This window comes from Cuculus canorus, chromosome Z, assembly GCF_017976375.1.
Source record: "Cuculus canorus isolate bCucCan1 chromosome Z, bCucCan1.pri, whole genome shotgun sequence".
Classification (NCBI taxonomy): domain Eukaryota; kingdom Metazoa; phylum Chordata; class Aves; order Cuculiformes; family Cuculidae; genus Cuculus; species Cuculus canorus.
In genome coordinates this window covers 14,102,127-14,122,892 of record NC_071441.1, presented here as the reverse complement: position 1 = coordinate 14,122,892, position 20,766 = coordinate 14,102,127, and the positions used below count along the sequence as shown (strand labels likewise).

Below are 20,766 nucleotides of genomic sequence, written 5' to 3'. Positions count from 1 at the left end.
AAAGAGTAAGAAATAATATTCTTTATAACACTTATGTTAAAGCTCGGGAGACAAAAAAAGGCTAATTACTTTGTTATCTATTGCAACTATTCTATCTCCCGTAGGCTGGTTCATTCTCCTAGAGATGACACCGAAATGATACAGGGCAGTTTATCCAGCATGAAAGGTGAAAAACACACCAGCCTTGTACATTCAGCAGCATCCAATCCTCTCCCAACAGCTACCTCAGCTTTTGCTAAATGCAGTCAAGCTTACAGGGGAGGAAAAAGATTATCTGATAAGGTAACATGGTGACATAGCAACATAGGTAATGAACAGAAATGGAAGTTTACATAATTTTCTTCCCCTTTAGTGATCTAAGCAGCATTTTTAACCTGTTTTCATAAACCCATTTTTCAGCAACATATTATGTTTTCCAGGTGGAGAGATGGCAAAGAACATACTTGCTGAATGAGTATTTCAGAGTAAGTTTTGCTTGTTATTTATTTCTTTAACATCTTTGCTGGGTGACAGGTAATAATGGCTGAATAATACACTGCTGAATTTGAAAAAAAAGGGAAGTTAAGCCAGATAAAACAAAATCTATGTTCTCCAAATAATAAGAAAAAAGCCTAGTGTTTACAGTATGTCTAATACTCTCCTCCTTCTCAACCGTGTCACATCAATGCTACATGCAAGTGAGTGACAAGAAGGAGCACTTACATTCAAAATTATTAATTTAATAACGACTATTTTATTCCAACGTTGTGATTATTTTTTTCCTACCTACCTGCCAAAACTTGCCCACTTCTAATTGCTCCCATGTTTGAATCCCTGCAATATGCCTGCAAGACGCTATGGTAGTTCAGTAAGGTCACCAGCAATTTCCTCTTGGCAAGATCCAACCTTTCTCCCAACATCATAATCCTTGAACTTTCTGCCACTTTTGATCATATTTCCTGAATCCTGAAGTTGTGAAATCTCTCATCTTGGCAACTATCTACTTTACAGGCCACATTCAGTCCTCAAATAAACACACATAACTCTCAGCAGTTTCAAAGGGGAACTGTTCATATGCACAATGGAAACAGCTGTAAACATCAAAGGAATAGTCAAAATGCATATTTTGCTTTTGGTGGGCATTTTGGTTTTAATGTTTTTGTGCCTAATGATCATGCCTTAGAAAGTTTATTCTGGAAGCTGTATCCTTTACAGGTTAAGTGGATTCCTGTTCCATCCCTGATACTGTGAAAGAAGCAGAAAGATCCATAATGAACTAACAGATTCATCTGCTCAAAGGCAATATTTCATTATAAAAAGACCATTAGACTGGGAGGGTCAAGTGTTCCCCAGTATGTTCATACTTGAGAAAAAAAGATAGTCTCTTCGTTTTCAGAAGACATCTTGCCTTCTTTTCTCTGCAAACTCCTTATCTAATGTAGTAACTTAAAGCCATAAAGCATATACGCTTCATGATTTAATCTGTGATTGCAAGAGGAGTCTGTTTGCTATTTCTTGTCACCCCCAACGCCACCAGCAGTCAGAATTTATCATCTCTTTCATATTATTGACCAAACTACCCAGCCAGCTCAGTCCAAACTTGCATCGGTAAAGATCTGCTCTTTCAGTCAATGGGCAGGATGACTGTAAACAAGGGTGAGAAAAGAGAGGTCCTGGGCTTTCCTCAATCACAGCTATAGTTCTGTCTTGCTCATAAGAACTTCTGCTCTTCTGAGTAACAACTACCTGACACACGTGTTAGTCCAGAAGTTCCATCTTTTCCCTACTTCCACTCAGGAAAAGGAGTTACTAATTCTTCAAACATCCAACTTCAAGTGTCTCTGAGGACTACAGAATAAGTGACCCATTAAATTATTCAGTGTCTCCAGGTCCATGTTTTCCCAAAGCCTCCCTCATCATTTGCCTTAGGCTGCAGCAAGATGTGCTCTTTCGGCTCTGACTAAACTGATTTAAAGAGTTACACTAATTAAAAGCTCTCAGATCTCACAAGAGGTCAACAGATCCTAAAAAAAGGCTGGTATAATTGCATGCGTGCTTACTCTTTATACCATTCCATCAAAATTATCTGGATTAATAAACTGAAACCACTGTAACTATTAAAAATGTTCAAGCTACCCAAGGTCACTTGGAGGGAATCACAGGAAGTCAGACACTGTCCCTGAATGTAGCTGAGACCTCAGAGGCAATGGCCTGTGAAAGGAGTTACCTGTGGGCAGAAAAAGCCCCTAACCTTAGTCCCACTCATCACCATCACTGTCTACACAGCCATTTTTCCTCCTGAGGCATGCATTTTTCCTTTTAAATTCTTTTTTCTTTGCATTTGCATTCTTTCTGCTACCTTTGACTTTCTAATGAACTGTAACTGTTGGCTAGCAGCAGTCTACATCTCCTACTCCAAGTAAACCATTTGTAGTCAATAAAATGTAATTATTAAACTGCTTTAAGCTAATGCTTTGCATTTTCAATCCATTGAAATCTTTGGAATACAGCTTGATGGCAGCATAAGGTGTGATACATTCAAGCAGATAAATATAAATCCATATAATTTGTAGCCACAGCTGCAACTATGTCCAACTATCATGAGAAAAGTAGTGAAAGACACTTTTTTTTTACCCCCATGAGAACAATAATGGAAGAATGCTACTGAAAAAATTTAGACTTCACAGAAAAGTACGCATAGGATGTCATTGTTAAAATCCTCTTGTTATAAATGCTTATCTGGCTGCAAAATGCATTACAATGCTGCAGTGCAAACAGAAAGCAGACTTGAGACCAAGCTATTAAAACTGTTGTTACATTTTGCTTATCTGACATCAAGATATTCTATTTCATCATTAATTTGATAAAATATCTTCTTGAAATGTATCAAAAACAGTTCAGCGGTCCAATACATGTAGTTCTCTGCAGTGATCAGTAATAATCTTTTGCACAGCCTAAACATGTAGATCTTATATAATGCAAGAAATTAATAACAAAAAACATGACTATGGTTGCTGCATTATTTGTTTTTATATATAGTTGGTTAAAGCCATTTATTCTAAAATACAAGAGAAATTACTGCTGCAGATTTCTGGTTCTCCCCAACCAAGTTCAAGCAACTCTGGAATCTTAATACAGAATTCAGGGTCAACTCACTTCAGTGTACATAAAGCTCTGGCTATATTTTAACTTGAGAAAATGCAATTAGAGGTCAAACCTAAGAGCAGGCACAGGCAGCATTCCACACAGCAGCAGTGCTCAAAGTTCAGATAAAAAGTGGGGGTTTTTCTTCTTGCTTAAGAACCTTAAATATAGATGCCATATAATAAAAGACAGATATTCCAGTCAGAGGGAGTACATGAATGTATCCAGAGACATGGAGATCAGCAAAGAGCATAAAGACAATTATTAGGAACACATAAAGAAAGCAGAGGAAAGTTTAAGACTGAGCTGTTGGGAGACCTTATTACTCTCTACAACTACCTGAAAGGAGGTTGTGGAGAGGAGGGAGCTGGCCTCTTCTCCCAAGTGACAGGGGACAGGACAAGAGGGAATGGCCTGAAGCTCCGTCAGGGGAGGTTCAGGTTGGATATCAGAAAAAAATTCTTCACAGTAAGAGTCATTAGGCACTGGAACAGGCTGCCCAGGGAGGTGGCCGAGTCGCCTTCCCTGGAGGTGTTTAAGGAACGGGTGGATGAAGTGCTTAGGGACATGGTTTAGGGAGTGTTAGGAATGGTTGGACTCGATGATCCAATGGGTCCTTTCCAACCTTGTGATTCTGTGATTCTGTGAACTAAAAAACACAAACAAGGATCCTTACAAAAGGAGGGGAAACTTGCCTATTAGTTTCAGTGTTGGTACGAAGACCTAAAAAACATGCAGTGGACACTGCAATAAGAGCTCTCCAAGCTAGTTTCACATCAGACATTTAAACAACCTGTTACACTCACCCATGGCCAAATCCTAACATCCACTGCTAATGTACACAGTTACCTTCAAACTCATTCTACTTTAAGGATCTTTTCATAGAGCATGAGAGCACTCAATCTCCAGGTGCAAGCTACTAGGAAACGGTGGCAAAAGTCTAGCATGGATAAGTGGAGATGTGCTTGTCAAACTAAAGGGCAAGAGGGAACTGCACAGGCAGTGGAAGCAGGGACAGGTACCCTGGGAAGAGTACAAGGACACTGCCAGTTTGTGTAGGAAGGGGGTCAGGAGAACCAAGGCATAGCTGGAGTGGAACTTGGCAAGAGATGCAAGGAATAATGACAGCAGAAATAAGATGGTATATCCAAATTCATCCACAGTTTAATTCTGTAAACACCCGTTACATGTTATATATAGTGCCTCTTTGAAGGGCTGGGGCTTCATGAGCAATCATGCTCCTATACTTAATCAGAACCAGATGGAAGTCAGTGTGAGGGTCCACCCAACTGAAGCAGAATTAGAAAGTATATTAAAAGCTAACTACAAAATTATTTCATATGGAATCTACAGAGTTTAAAAAGCCAATTTAACAATGTTAGTGTCTTGAAAAACCAAGCGTGACAAAGTGATTTGCTTTACCTACCATATTTCTACAAAGCAGATTTCTGACGTTTACAACTAAATACAAATAAAAGGAGTAATATGCAATACGCAAACAATCTCAGATGAAGATAAACAAACAGAAGACGTGACAAAACCCATATCCCTATACCTTTCTTTCTGTTGCCTGTTTCTGACAGAGACTACAGGAAAGCCAAAACCCAGCAGTTTTGATTACATGAAGTGACGACACCTCTTTTCCATAATGCAAAAGTGGGCTTCATATGATTTTGTTTCAAATACTACTGAAATTATGGAGGCAGTCAGTAGTTCATAGTAATAAAAAGCAAAGAAGAGGAACTACAAGCAACATACTACAGTTTAAAAGACCCATAGTTATATAGTGGACATGATACCACTCCACACAATATAATATGTACTTATTTAAAAATGAAGTGATGGACATAAACGGGAGATACGTCTACATGCTTAATTTTCATACACAGAAGACCGAATGTAACACTACGATCATTTGCCAACATCAACAAAACAAGCAGGCAGTTAGCTGTTGCCTTTAAAAAAACCCAAACAAACAACTTCTTAAATTTTCTAGGAGAATGTAGTACATACGAAAGGGAATTAAATAGCACTTACAAGTGCTGGACACAATGCAAGCAAGCACCAGACAGCTACAATGCACAGCTCTGTAAACGCATATCATTTTTGACCTCTGACATTCTTGCTGAAAGTCTAGGTCACAGAACAGGACTTCAGAGCTCTTCCTTTGTGTGATTTAAGCTCATGGTTGTGATTCAGTTAAACAGGGTGCACTGTTGATAATAGTGGTAAAGGATCATATTTGGGGAATATTTCTCCCCTCTGATCTTCACAGCATGAATAATGCTTATTCTGTACGTGTTCCAAGTACGGAACTCCCATTGAGGTTTAATTTAAAAAAAAGAGAAGTACAGAATACACAGCAGAGATCTACACTGTGGATAAGAGGCTCACAGCATGAATTAGAGAATAACTTTGCCCTTAATTTGAACTCAAGTTCTTCCCTGCTTCCCCATATTGCATCTGAGAGATCCATTTGTTGCTGCATTTTTCAATCATGCTGCAAGTGTGACAGAAATGCAAGCACACTCCCTCTGATAACTAACACGAAACATACTTCCAATGAAATGAACCAAAATAATTCAGTTAAAATCAGTTGATGAAAAAAATCATTGTACACTTTAATCTGATGCTGTATACTGTCGGTGGAAAAAAGTAACCTTGAAGGTTCAATATACACAGAAAAAAAGCCACTCAAGAAAATGTCTTCAGGGGGCTGATGCAATATTATATTTTCAGTGCTTAATACAGAGTTTCGTGTGACGGAAGAAGTCTCAAAAGCCTTTCCATTAGAGGGACAATAGAAGCAGAAAAACATACCTTCTACTACCAAATTCTGCAATGTAATTCTTGTTGGCTTTAAAAACATTTATAAGACTTTTATTTTCCATCAAGGGAACATAATAACTTTCCTGCATCAGAGCACCATTTGCTGAGCAACTTTACTACTGAGCATTTACACAGCAACTCTTCCTGAGTCATGCTCAGATAAAATGACATCTGTGGTGTTTTTGTAACTCTTGAGAATTGTCTCTTTATTCTCCTAACTTTTCTAAAGTGAAAAGAAAAAGAAAAAGAAAAAAAGGGAAATTTGATCTCATGGGGAAAAAATGCATTTGATGTACACAAGATTCCAACAGTTACATATTTAGCCCTAGAAAAGCCGCACGCACAATGTCCTTTTTCATCCTATTGAATTTTTTTTTTTTCCCCCCCTCTCTTCTCAGCACAGCTTTCGTGATAGGAGCAATCCTAGTACAGACAGTTTCAGGCGACTGCTTTCTTTGTGCAGTCTCGGTAATTAAACAGGATTCAGTAGTTACAGACCCTGCTGTGTCAGGTCTACACAAGCATTCACCATCACTAAACAGAAGAGAAACACAGAAGGAAATTTTAACCTAAAAGCAAAAGGAATAACCTAACAAACTGTTCACATGTCTGCAGCAAGAAAGTTAAAGGGACATAGTCCAGGAAAGTTTGGACTTGTCCCAGTGCCAGAGCACTGATCCTCATCACTGATTTGAGTTTAGAAGATTCTTACACAAAGAATAATGGTTTCTTAAAGTCTATTATGTAAAACAAAGTAGTGTAGTTTAATACTAATCATAGCTTAAAATAGAGAAATGTAGGAAATTATTAAACATTTTTAACATGTTCATTTAGTTGGTTTTAGCATTCATCTCAGTCTTGGAAAAAAATTGCTAGGATAACTACTGCCATGCTCAAGTCAAAGCTTTACACAACCATAGCCAGCTTGCAACTCTGTGCAATATTTCCTCCTGTGTTTCATTTACAAATGAACTTCACTTCAAGCACTGGCATTTGCTCAAAACAGCGAGAAAAATTCAAGGTTCCAATTATGTTGGAATTTCTAACACAAAGCAAAAAAAAAAGAAGTGAGTGTCTCTAGCACAAGGTCACCCTCTGTTCAGGAACTCAGGTTTGGAGCGTTACATTTTGCATGGAAAAAGCAGGGTGGGTGGGGAGGAGTTAATAATAGAAGGAAGGAAAAATGAATAAACATTTCCTATAAAACATTATGGATTTTCATAGGATTTTAAGAGAGGGATGGGGAATTAATATATTGACTATCAAAATCTCTTCAGTTTTCATTTTGAAATTAAGTTCCATCATAAGATAAAATTTCTGCCTTTGATAATACATTCTTACAAAACAGCCTAGATATCTCATTACTATTATCCGAGTCATATGGCAGAGAAGATATTCTTCTATTTCTAAAAAGTTTATTCTTATCCCTCATATTTTAATGTGGAAAAAGCCTAAAAAAAGAATAAACGCAGATCCTGGAGCACAAAACACCAACCATAAGCACCTTTCACTACAACTCTGACCAATGCAAGTATAGATCAGCCACAACATCTGGCTATATAATAACAAGCTTAAATAATCAAGAAAGGAAAAGTAATATTTGGGAACTCAAATAACTGATTGAAGGTGTCTGTGCTTATTTTCTTTTAGGAAGCTCCAGATGATCAGGCAGCAGGTGCTCCAGCATCTTCCTCACTGGCAATGTACTGAACCTCTCAGAACCTCCTGACAGGACCCATTAAAACAGGTTAGAGTGGTTGGGTTAAATAGCAGATTTACTAAGAAAATCTGACAAAAGAGCCTTCAACATTAGCACCTCTAACACAACAGCCAGAGAAAAACTTCTCTAAGAAATCTGCTCTTCACTCAGCTTAGATACTCAGCAATTAGAAGTCTCTCTGAACAACTTATTGACAAAAGAGGAAGAGCAGGAGTTCATTCAGGAACAAAGATACCAGGGAGAAGCTAAAAAGCTGCCCTCAGGGAACCAGTGAAAGTCAGATCCCTGGTTTCTACCAAAGCAGGAGCTGGAAATAAGCTAAAAAAATCACCAACATTTCATTAGACAAAGGCCACAGTACATTGGATAGAACGGGGGGAAGGGCAGGGTAGAGATTGAGAGAAATATTTATTAGGGTAACATGAAATTTTGGGTGAAAAAAATCCATGGTTGTGCGAGAAAGAGACTGTTTAAGCATCGATAAGCATGTCCAAAACAATCTGTGCTTTTATTAATCATAATTCTAAAACAATAAAAAAGATCCTCTTTCAGAGTGAAAACACTGTCACATGCTCCATTATGGAAAGGATTTATGTTCTTTCCTTTTACCAATGTAAACTAAAGCTTGAAAAGTTCCACAGCTTTTACTGTTCAAAGTCCTCTTATGGCAATTACCATATACTAAAGTGCTAATGCAGTCCTAAGACTTAAAAGACATTTTGGAATGAAGAGCAGTAAGGAGTTTTGTTCCACAATTACTTAGTAGATTAAAAAGCTGAACATTAAAAAAAGCAAATGATAGTAGCTTTAATACAGAATTGAAATTGGAGGTCAGAATCCTTTGCTTTAACGTTGGCAAGTTTCCACTGAAATTACTTCTACTATGTTGCAGAAACTATAAACACATGCTATTACAGCAATTCCCCACTTCTTACCTCAAATCATAGGTCTATATTTGAAGTAAAACTTGGACTCTAAGCCAGTGCTAATAGGTAAATTTGAATCCCCTGGATGCTTTCTACGACCTTTACTTATTTCAAACTAAGACCCTCTTCAGAAAGTTGGTAGTTACAGTCACTTATATTTCCTAAAAAGAAAAATAGCCCCCACATCTCATTCTTTTTGATTTCAAGTGGATAGAAGGCCATAGGTACGCAAGACATTGCCACATCCACTTTCATCCGTTTCACTTAAACAGGCACCAACTTCATTTTCACCACTGATCTCATTAGCTTAGACTTTCTTGTATCTGCAGTGTAAAAGGTGCTCCATAAAAGCAAACTTTATCTTACATCACACCTATCAAGATTTTTCAAACTACTATTTGCTACACAAGTATAACACTACATATCATTGAACTATCTCGTCTTTTCCTTTTCCTTATTTACCTGTAGAAACAGCTTGTGTATCTGTTCAAAGAGACAAGAGAGATGTTGATTTACAGTATACACTGATGGAGTCAGACTTTGCCGATGACCAGACTACTTCATTTTTGTCCTGGTGCCTCCATCATGCCACTTCAAAAAGGAACTGCAGTTCTTCCACAGATTTTACAAGGGTATTTTGAAGTGTGTAGTATTACCATTTTCAAGGTAATCCTGGCTGAGAAATGGCATATACAAATTGGAAGGAACATGAAAGAGTTTAATAAAAAGAGAGAGTAAAAAGAATAAAAAAAAAAGAGATCTCTAATTCTGGGGGTATGTCTGTTGCAATGCTACTTGCAGTAGAACACAAAAGCAAGTGATCACTTGTAAATTATTTGGGGGGTAGAATTTTGAAGTAGTATGAGATGTAAACATCCAAATGTGAATTTTGGCCACAAGTAAATGGGGACTAGTAATGAATCTAGTAAGATCTACCACAGAGTAGGGTCATAGCTACCAGCACACACTAAGATTCCTAGTTACATAAGACCTGAAAGCTGTGCAGAGAGTTCTCACATAGCACAACTCTCTAACAAGATGCACAATTGCAGACCATCTCATGTTTCATTTCAACAACTTTCTAATGCCAATTTTAAAACACACCACCTGCAAAAGCAGGAACTATAATGTAGAAAAGCTGAATAGATTTCATTATTTTTTCCCCCTTTTTTTCTTAATGGTTTCATAATGGTTTCAACATTTGTTTTTAGGAAACTGGGTCTTTAATGTATGCAATGTTTTATGCCTGTAAAGAATAGATCTGTGAAGTGAAGAGAGAACACTGGAAAAAAATGAATCACTGCCCCCTGACCAGCTTGATCTAGACCAAATTTTCCTGCATTTCAATCATTACATCCCTCTCCTACCAGTCTAAAATGTCAATTAACTCAAGCAAAGCTCCATCAGATAGGGTAGACAATGGATTCTCCTGACCGACTCTTGTTGAAACCTGTAGCTGATTGCAAAATAACCACCATTAATATTCTGTCATTACTTGGAAAAAAATGGTTTTTTAAACACCAACAACAAATTGCCTTTTTATTTCAGTCATACTCTGTAATTCCATCACAGATGCCTTTAGTTTTATTCCACAATATGCTGAACAAACATCACTGAAATAACTCTACCAGGACCCCATCAGCAAAGACTGAATTTTTTCCATATGGAATAAATATTGGTATCATTTTCCATATGACTTTGCTCACTTCCAGTTCTAAATATGAAAACATCATAAACAGAAACAGGCATAGAAGAGTTATTGCATCCTGTTAGAGCCAAAACCTGGACACAAACGTTAACACCATAAGACAGTTTTGGACTCAAAATTCCAAGATTCCAAGCACATAGGGAGCAGCTCAAAAAACATCACTGCATTTTCATCAAAACATGGAATTTGGAGGGGGTCTTGCTGTCATCGGTTTGTTTGGGTTTTTTAAAGTCTTCATAGAAAATTAATTTTTTGAAAGTCCTAACATGTAAAGCCTGGGCAAAACAGCAACTGTAATCACTGAAAGGCTACTTCGTACTCCCAACTAAACAAGGATAACTATGTCCCTGAAACCCAGCCATGCAACTGTATTTCAAAAATGTTCTGTTTCAGTTCTAATTTGGAAACAATAGAGACTGCATTGTAATGTATTACGTACATTCTAATAAGCTAGAAATCAGATTAGGTGCTAGGACATACAAAAACTTAGCCTGTAACTTGATGCCTTAGACTGTGTCATCTTTTCTTTATTAATAGACTTTACCAGGGAGTAAGGTGCCAGTGAAATATTTCAACCAAGACAAAAATGACATTACATGAAAGCAATGGAAATAAAAGAGTTACGGTTTCCAATTGCTTGCTGTCTGGATGTTTGCGCCCCATGCAACATGTGGCAATCTATTATACACTAATTGTGCAGCTACCTATAGTTCAAATTAATTTAGTAGATGACTCCCAGTAAGGATTCAATTCTGACAGATATTAATTAATGTCAGCAACAAGTTAGATGCCTCCAGTTTCACCATACTCCTCAGTTTTCACAATGTTCTTCTTACTCCAATAGGAGCATCCAAATTTACACAGACACTTCTTCAGAGTTGTCTTCATCATGCTTGAGAAACCCATAAGCAGCAGGAAAGAAACTGCTCCTTCAGCTAAGGTAATTTTACTTTCATCATTCTTCTGTAGCTAGAAAATACATGGACGAAGGACAGAAGGGCCACGTCTCTGCAGTCAGCTTCTTGGATGCTGTATCAAAGTTATTACTGAAATAATATTTAAATGAACTTACCAGTTGAGAAAACAAGAACTGTGTTGTCCCAAAGACCATATCTTTTCAGAGCATCAGTAAGATTTCCTACAGCTTCATCCATAAGAGTCACCATCCCTGCATAATGGCGCCTCTTTCCATCTTTAATGTAGGAATATGGTTTTGTGTATTCTTCAGGAACCTCGAGAGGTTCATGGACAGACTGAAAAGCGAGGTAGAGAAAGAGGGGCTGGGGTAGAAGGGATAGAATGGAAATTAGTTGAACATAAAGTACTAAATGCAAAAGCTACTACAGCAAAAGGAGCCCTCGTTCATCTACAGCTGCGAGCACAGTGTTTTGATTTGTTCTACACTTCTCTCTTCTAATTCCTAGGCATAAACAAATAAAAATTTTATCAAGGACAGTTGTGGAAAAATATCAGGTGTATCTTTTTATCATAATATAGTTGTTAACACTTTCTTTCTATGGAACTTCTCCCATTAAACTTTCCATTCTCTTTTGAGAAGGGGAAACTACATGCTAAATAATTTCTATAAATGCGTTACTAGTATTATTAAAAAAGAAACAGAGAAGGGTAGCAGGCCAGGGCTGTGCAGCCAAAGCTAATTCTGACAGGAGACAAGGCAAGTTTCAAAAGCACTACAACTCACATTTAGTTCTACAAATTACTCTGATGAAAAGCCTCAAATTACAGCTCAAGTGTTGGTCTTGCCATTAATATTTCATTATTTTTTTAAAAACATTCTTTAGTGCTAAAGTTATCAAAAGCATCTGCCGACTGTACCTTCTCAGTTTTATGATTGGCTATAAGTTCTATAGCTCTTTCCGTGAATAAATTAGTGGAGTACATGTTTTTAAACCCAGTTGCAACTTCTTCCCCATCTCGAAAGTCCACAGCACAGCGCGTTACATTCTTCGCTTTAATGAGGACACAACGGTCATGAGAATAATAATCTTCACTCCCCAGAAGATAGCCTAGAACAGGAAAAGTCAAACAAGTGAACCAACATCATGCTGTATAAACATATACTGGAGGTGGGGTGAGGATGCGTGAAAAATAAGTGTCAAAACTTTACTGGTCTTGAGCTGAAACATGTATCCAACATTTTACCACCTTACTACCATCCCTCGGACAGGCTGAAGTAGCTCAGTATTTAATACTTCATAAGCTTTTTATTGCTAATGTAAGCACAACTTCAAAGTACATGAAATATTTTGAAAGCAGTTCAATGACTTTGTATTTGCAACGTGGTATCAAATATTATTAAATATTATTAAATATTATTAAACTAATGCATTGATAGCAAAGGCAGTGATCTCTCTGTGTACTATTCTGATTTTAAGCTGATATGACTTTGTATACTTGTATTTTCACACGATTTCTCACCCTATTAGAAAAGTTGGATTTTTTTTCTATTCAATTTATTCTAAAGTATGGAAGCATGAAGCATTTTTTTGTCAGCTGTAAAGCAACTTCTGATCCACTACTGACACCGAGTGGTGAAAAAAGGACGCTGTTATTTAAAGATACCCAAATAAAACTGCAAAAATTCTAGAGGTATGGATTTGCTCCTTTCAAGGGTTATCCTGATAAGCATTCAGTGCCTTTGCTTTTTATCCACCAGAAACAAATATCTTCAAAATTTTCTTAAATCTCAGTACTAACTACTTTGGAGATTACATTTCATATTTATTCCCCAATACTTTGAAAAAACAGATGAATCTGCAGAAATATATTCTTAAGATCTGCAAAACCAAACTAAAATTGGAGACAAAAATCCAAAATGGCGGAACTTCATTTGAATTTTTATTCAGCAGCTTCAAGTACAACTTGTGCAAAAAAAGCATGTACAGAAAGAATCAAGTTCTGGTTTAAATACAACATAAACCTCAAATACATTTTTAGGAGAAAAGCATAAACAGGCATTTTGTTGACAGACTGCCTACATCACTGTACTCAGATACAAGCTGCATTTCTCCATTTTAAGTGTCCAGTGGGGGAGACACTATATCAAGGTTGCCGAAGGATCTTAATTGCAATCAACATCTACTGTAATTCCATGAACATTACAGGATTAAACTGCTACATTCCCTGAAAAACAACACCATTCTGGGCACCCAACAACCATACCTAGAGTCAGCCTGTGTTAAGGTCACTGTAATAAGAGCCTACTTGGTCTCAAGGTGAGATTTCATGGCAAGCACTAGCCTCCCCACATCTATGCCTCCAAAATATCCAAAGCTCCCACGAAGATACGGGAGGAAGCATGTATTTTAACCAATGAACTGTTATATGACAATCCATTTATATTAGCTTAATATATATGAAATATATATGAAGCAAAAGCCCCAAAGTCCTCGAAGAGTTAGAAGAGACAACGAATGTTCAGATTGGCCACATCGCACAGACAGGCTCTTCCTTTAAGCAGCTAAGGTTAGACAAGAGGTGGGTGGACTTCACCTTAAGTTTCTCTGCATGTTACTTTCTCAGCCGAGGAAGCAGGCAGCAGTAATATCAACAACTTTCCAAATAATTTCGAAGATGACAGACTGTTTCAAAACTGCCCATTCAATGAAAGTGCTTAAAAAAAAAATCAAGTGGAGATAGACAACTCTGCATTCAGTATTGTGCAGAATGAGATGTATTACAGGCAGCCTGATTCACACAAAATCTGCAGCACTTGTGCAAAACTAATAAACATCCCATTGATATTGAGACATGAGCATTTGCAAGAGGAAGAATAAACAATGAGTAGCTATAATCTATACTCACCCTTGGACAACCCAATTCTGGCATTATTTTTTAAGCTGAGGGTTTGACTTCATAGCTTGTGAGTTCCTACAATGGACTTTTTGGATACTGTTTTATGGAGGCTCTCACACCGTATTTCTTGCTACCTGCTCTCAAAAACCACTAGTCTATTCACAGAGCATTAACAAGGTGTGGCATGACATCTGTTTCTCTCTTAAAAATAAAGCCTTTAGAACTGTAACACTTTGCAGAGCAAGCAATGTGTGCTGTCTGATCTAACAGAAAATGCTCAAGATTAAAGAAACTACAAAAACAAACCAATATAAAACCAAACTAATATAAAAACACCGTAAATCTTCTAACCATCACAGAAGAAAATTCAATGCAACTCATAAGAAAGAAAGAATTCTGATACTTTCTTCAGTAAGTTGTAAGGCTTGGGCATGCCTTTAAGGCACTATCTTATTTATAGCAATTATACTTGGAAACATGCATGCCCAAATATTGATTTACTTATACGCTAATAGTAAATCTGCTGTTCCTAGAAGAATCAAGCAGTTTCTCATAATTTTTAACAGCATATTTGTTGCCCTTGTTAAATCAAACCATACCAAAGTAAGTATCAAATCCTCTGCGGGTTGGAAGGCAATCTTTTCTGTACATTCCTAAATGCCACTTCCCCACCATGTGAGTAACATATCCCGCCTCTTGAAGTAGTTCTGGGAGGAGTTTCTCATCCAGTGGCAGGCAGCTGGGCTGGCATGGCCAAATTATCTGGTGTTGTAAACCTGTGTGGATCTAGCAGAGAAAAGAAGGATGTGAGATTAGTTACAACACAGCAACACATTCCTGTAGGCTGCTTTATAAGTAGGTACACCAGAGGCTAGCATTGGGTTTTAAGGCTTCTTATCTTCACCAATATAGCACCAAGGAAGATGAGGAGGCCACAAGGGAGGGCAGGGCGGGTATGGAGGAAGACAACCAATTAGCACCACAGAGGTTTACAAGATATTCCCAGGCATAAGTCTAGTGCAATAAAAAAAAAAAAAAAAAAGCAAAGCCTTTTGCATTTTCATGTAAAAATCTAACAAGTATCTATTACCATTACGGTTTCTTTGAAGGGAAGGGACAACATTTCAACAGGGATTGAGAAATTTTAAATGGTAAGAAGGGAAAAAAGCTGCATGGCAGGTGAAGCAACCAAGCTTTTGCCTGTTCAAAAGGACAGTCAGTGGGGGAAAAGGTGATATAGGCTAAGAGAGCACTTTTTGCATTAGTATTCTAGAAGTATGTTATATACACTCATACATTTAAGAACACACTTAAAGTGAGTGGGATACTGGGGATAACACAAGTTTTAGATGCTGCCTAGAGCTGACCTCTAATAGTTCCACTTAAGTTTACAGTCCAAACAAGCGGTGAATTTTGTATCTCTTAACAAAAACATTACTGATAAAAATACTCAAGTACTTTGACTGATGCAAGAAACCTCTTCAGTTACTGTGTACTATAAGTTGACTTTTGTCAACTCCTCTATCCCCTCCTGAAAAAAGCCCTCACACTACCCTAAACCTAGGCCCAGCACACATACACATTCAAGTATAGATATCCTATTTACTAAACATTTCTAGTAATCTACCTCTGTTAGAGCACAAAACCTCCAAGACCCCCTAAAGTGCAAGATATCAGATTTTATAACTCCGTTAAGTATTCCAGTGTAGCAAGCTGCATGACTCGCTACTAAAGCACCACTTTAGTGACAATTTGAAAAAGAAAAAGAAAAAGAAGAAAAAGAAAAAGAAAAAGAAAAAGAAAGAAAATGGAGAGGAAAATAATTAAAAATCAGTAGCTTTAATAAACCAATACCTTTGCTCTTATTTCCTAATGGACTGCAACATGGGCATCAAAATTCCAGCTCCAGTTACAACCAGATTTAGATTACTTTTTCAACTCTCAGAGCAATAGCTAATTATAATAATGGGTAAACCAAAGCAAAACTGCACATATTTGCTACATAATTGTTTCCTGCACACAATATCTCCTCAATTTTATAGAAAAACTTATTCAATTCTCTAATGTTATTTCACTTATTTATAACAAAGTCAACACAAAGATGACTAAGTTATCAAGCCAAGTGCATACGACATAGTTAAGTTAGGACTGAACTATAAGCATTTCTATTCCACTTTAAAGACTAAATGCAGCAATGTCCAGTTAACCCTGAACCATTTCTAGATAAGCATGTTCAGATCATGATCTGTATGCTAGAGTCAAAATGAAAATTAGATTACTTACATAAAACAATGTAAAGAGTCAGTTAAAAAAAAAAAAAAGAGAGAGAAGTCAATTACGTCTTCCATTCTTTCTAGAAAGGGATCAAATGTTTGGAAAGAATAATCAAGTATCACCTGCAACAACTTTACTGCAACAAGAGTAACACCTGCTAATACAAAGTGACATTTATGTCTGTTGGCAATAGTTTTTTTGACAAACCTTCAGTAAGGTTAAGGTGCATGTGCAGGACTTACTGAGAAAGAGGGGAAGTTTCCAAAATACACTTAACCTTTTGTGAATTTCTTCTTTCTGTCCCTGCCATTTTCTTCTTTCTCCCCAGCTCATTTTTCACAGGATACTAGAATAGTTTGGGTTGGAAGGGATCCTAAAGATCATCTTATTCCAAGCCTGCTGCCATGGGCAGGGACACCTTCCACTAGATAAGGTTGCTCAAAGCCCCATCCAACCTGGCCTTAAACACCTCCAGGGATGGGGCAGCCACAGCTTCCCTGGGCAACCTGTCCCAGTGCCTCACCACCCTCACAGTAAAGTCTCTTCCTAACACCTAGTCTAATCTAAATCACCTCTCTTTTTAACTTAAAAGAGTTACCTCTTGTCCTATCTCACCGCTGCACTCCCAGGTAAAGGATTCCTCTCCAACTCTCCTGTAGGCCCCCTTTAAGTATTAGAAGGCTGTTATTAGGTCTCCCCAGAGCCTTCTCTTCTCTGGGCTGAACAACCTCAGCTGCCAAAGTTGCAATAAAAAGAAAGGGGAGGGAGAGTATAGCAGTATGATAAAATCCAATTCTCACACATGCAACTGGTAATAATGTGAAAACTGATGAGTAGGACTACAAAGCAGCAAGACACCCTGACTGAGGGTCAGCTTGCAGGCACTCCATCAAGGGGTGCATAATTCCCACACCTATGTTAGCATATGAAGGAGAGGATAGGATGGATCTAAAGCCTGCCTTGGGAAACAAGCTGCACAAACTGAGCACGTAGCGCTTATCAGCTTCTAGCGGCATCCTGGCTGCACGCCCATCCGGTGGTACCTAAAAGAAGGTGACTAGGGCAGGAATCCTTCCCACGACACGCTGCCATGCCTTCGATACCAGCGGAATAAGCAAAACAACGCACACTATGCCTGTGCTTAGCTTCGTGCCGAGCCAAAGGCGGCTGAGGCGGCTCTGCTGTACGCAAACACCTCCGGTTCCCCCACAGCCGCCGCCGGCCCCCAGCGCATCACAGAATCATAGAATCACCAGGTTGGAAGGGAGCCACTGGGTCATCGAGTCCAACCATTCCTATCACTCCCTAAACCATGCCCCTCAGCACCTCATCCACCCGTCCCTTAAACACCTCCAGGGAAGGTGACTCCGCCACCTCCCTGGGCAGCCTCTGCCAGTGCCCAATGACCCTTTCCATGAAAAATTTTTCCTGATGTCCAGCCTGAACCTCCCCTGGCGCAGCTTCAGGCCGTTCCCTCTTGTCTCGTCCACTGTCCTTGGGAGAAGAGGCCAGCTCCCTCCTCTCCATAACCTCCTTTCAGGTAGTTGTAGAGAGCGATAAGGCCTCCCCTCAGCCTTCTCCTGTCCAGACTAAGCAGCCCCACCCCTGCGGGCGGCTCACGCCCTACCTGGTACCGGCCGCTGAGCAGCTGGCTGCGGGACGGGGTGCAGAGCGGCTGCGTGTAGTACCGCTCCAGCCGCACGCCGCCCGCCCCCAGCGCGTCCAGCCGCGGCGTGCGCAGCGCCGAGCCGTGCCAGCCCACGTCGCCCCAGCCCAGGTCGTCGGCCAGCACCACCACCAGGTGCGGGGCGGGCGGCCGCGGCGCCGACAGCCGCATCAGGCACGGCAGCAGCCACAGCGGCAGCCAGAGAGGCCGCCGCCGCATCCCCGACACCAGGAACTGCCGGGAGCGGCGGCCGCGGCTCCTCCCCGCGGAGGGCGGGCTCCAGCAGGGATGGACCGCCCTCCTTCACACTCTCCTTCCCTCCTTCCCTCTTTCCCTCCTTCCTTCCCTCTTTCTCTCCTTCCCTTTTTCTTTCCCTTCAGTCCTCCTTCACTCCTTCTGTCCCTCTCCCTTTTCCTCCCTCCCTCCTTCCCTCCCTCTTTTCCTCCCGTCCTCCCTCGCTCCCATCCTCCTTCCCTCTTTCCCTCCTACTCACCCCTCCTTCTCTCCTCCTTTCCTCCCTCTCTCCTCCCTCCCTCCTTTGTTTCTTCCCTCCCTCTCTCCCTCCCTCCCTCCTCCTTTTCTCCCTCCCTTTTGGTTTTGTCTGTTGCACATTGTTGTGACTTCTTTCAGGCATATCCTTATACTGTTCTTCAGCTTTCCAAACTTCAGACAAACAGGATGTTTTTTGTTTTTGTTGTGACTCTTTTCTCCAATTCACTTATTCCCAGGTGTTTCTTTCCAGCCTGGCCTTCTCAGACGTTCAACATTCATCATCCTGTGTGTTTAGCTCGGAACACTCAGTCTTTTAAATAATGTTTATTCTAATACACTTGGTACCAGCTTCATGCTGTATCTTAGTCCCAATTAGTCTTACATATACTTGGTGTTGCTCCCACAGGGCAGCTCTAGACCAATTAGCTTGTGAAATGAGTCAAAGAGTTCTTGCTGGTGATAGCAGAACAAACAACTCGCTGATGCTGCCATTCATCTTTTTCCAGTTCCTATGTGAAACATCCATTTTAACCCCTCCAGCCTTTCCTAGGGGGACCAGGGAACTATTAGTGTTTCAGGTCAGCTGTGTCTCCAAGGAAGTCAGTACTTCCTCATGTGCAGACAGAGTGCATTCTGGTACAACAAGTAGGAAGTTTGGTCTTAAATGTTCTTTCATACGTGACACTGTGGCAGCCATGGAGATTTACTACTGCCAACAGAGTTTATTCTATGATTAGCAAAGTGGGGCACCTCCAAACAGCCATGGCCTTGCCACTTGCTAACCCGTGCGTCTGCCTGGGACAAATTGCCACCGTCACTGAAGAGGCAACTGATCTGTGCAGGACAGCCAGGAAGTCCTGCAGAAGAAAAGTATACAGCCTCTCTCCTGCCACCATCAGCTGCTGCTCTTATCCCCTCCCATGCCTGCCCCTTCTGCAAAATCATGAGTGACCCCATGCTTTTTTCTCTTATTTTTGTTGGTTAAGATGAGAAGTCTTCACCCATGCCTGGCTGTAAGATGCTGTTTGTGGCTGTTAACGAATAGGAAGGAAGTGAAGCAACTCAGAAGCAGAAATAACAGCTATGTCAACAGGGCTGTTTCTTCAAACCATGTAATCTTCAAAAGCAGTATTATCAACAACCACTACCTTAGTTATAATCTTGACAAAATATCTAAGGCTGTTAAAGGGCAGAAACAGCTGTCAGGTCTAATCAATTCTGTTCATGGAGTACATATATATTTCAGCATCTAGCTAAAGATCAGATAGATAACCATGTGTTTCACATTTAGCTGGAATGGTACCCATGTGTGTTTCCAAATTTATATAGCCATTGGATAACAGGTGAAAGAAATATGCACATTAAAATATTATTTCCTGGTAAGAAAGGCAAATATTGAGTATGCCAGACTTCTGACTACTTTCTTTTTGATTGGCAGGTCTCTGTAGAAGGAAAGTTCCTGCTCTTGTGAAAGAAGTCTAGTGGATAAGTCTATGAAGTTACCAGATATTTTTTATGAATCCCAAAGAATTGCCTGCTGGTTTGAAAACAACAGCAATGCCACATTTTTTTCTACAGTAAGAATGTGTTTGTCCACAGCTGGTATTGGAACAAGCTACAATACTGTCCTGAAGTCAGCTTTCCCTGAAGTAAATTCCAGGGTTGCTGACAAGCTGGTATGTGACTGTGAGTTACATTTTCTTTGTTTAGATGTGATTCATACTGTCCAAAAGGCTGAAATTCTGACTTACCTTGGTTTTATTTCAGATCCCATCACCAGTCACAGTTGTCTCACTGAACTGTATATTCCACTACATTCTTCCATGTCCTTATTATAGGTAAAGTTCCATTCAAATTAACACATTTCCGAAGGTATCGTGGTGTTCAAGTGCAGCTGGACTTATATTTCATTATAGAGGAGTGTCAAGAGTTATTTGCTGGTCATCCTAGTCTGTCAGAATTAGATAAATTGGTTGCCTGAGCTGCCAGAGTTGGAACACTAAGTTGTACCATCCAGACTATACATAGCAGACATTGCACAGTTACAGTCTAAATGTTGCTGACTGTCATATTTTCTTGGTGTTTGGTTTTTTTTTTCATTTCTACTAGAGGGATTTGGAATCCCAATCAGAAAATACTATTTTTATCACAGAGTATTCTCTTGAATCAACAGCATAAATCCTGGAAATGGTTTATGTTCAGCCCCCTGTAT

General features: G+C 39.4%; 1 protein-coding gene across 2 annotated transcripts in view; it reads right to left on the bottom strand.

Annotated features, from left to right (window-relative positions):
- The window catches only part of ARSB (arylsulfatase B), a 63,785-nt gene extending 45,462 nt beyond the window's left edge, over positions 1-18,323 (bottom strand). For both annotated transcript variants that reach the window (XR_008447738.1, XM_009566303.2), the window contains exons 1-4: positions 18,024-18,323; positions 14,722-14,908; positions 12,143-12,333; positions 11,379-11,586 (exon numbers count right to left, since the gene is read on the bottom strand). Coding sequence is in view for 1 of the 2 variants with exons in the window: in XM_009566303.2 (XP_009564598.2) it covers positions 11,379-11,586; positions 12,143-12,333; positions 14,722-14,908; positions 18,024-18,281 (844 nt within the window). In the remaining variant the exon portion in view is untranslated. The remainder of the gene's footprint in view (positions 1-11,378; positions 11,587-12,142; positions 12,334-14,721; positions 14,909-18,023) is intronic.
- Positions 18,324-20,766: the final 2,443 nt, after the last annotated feature.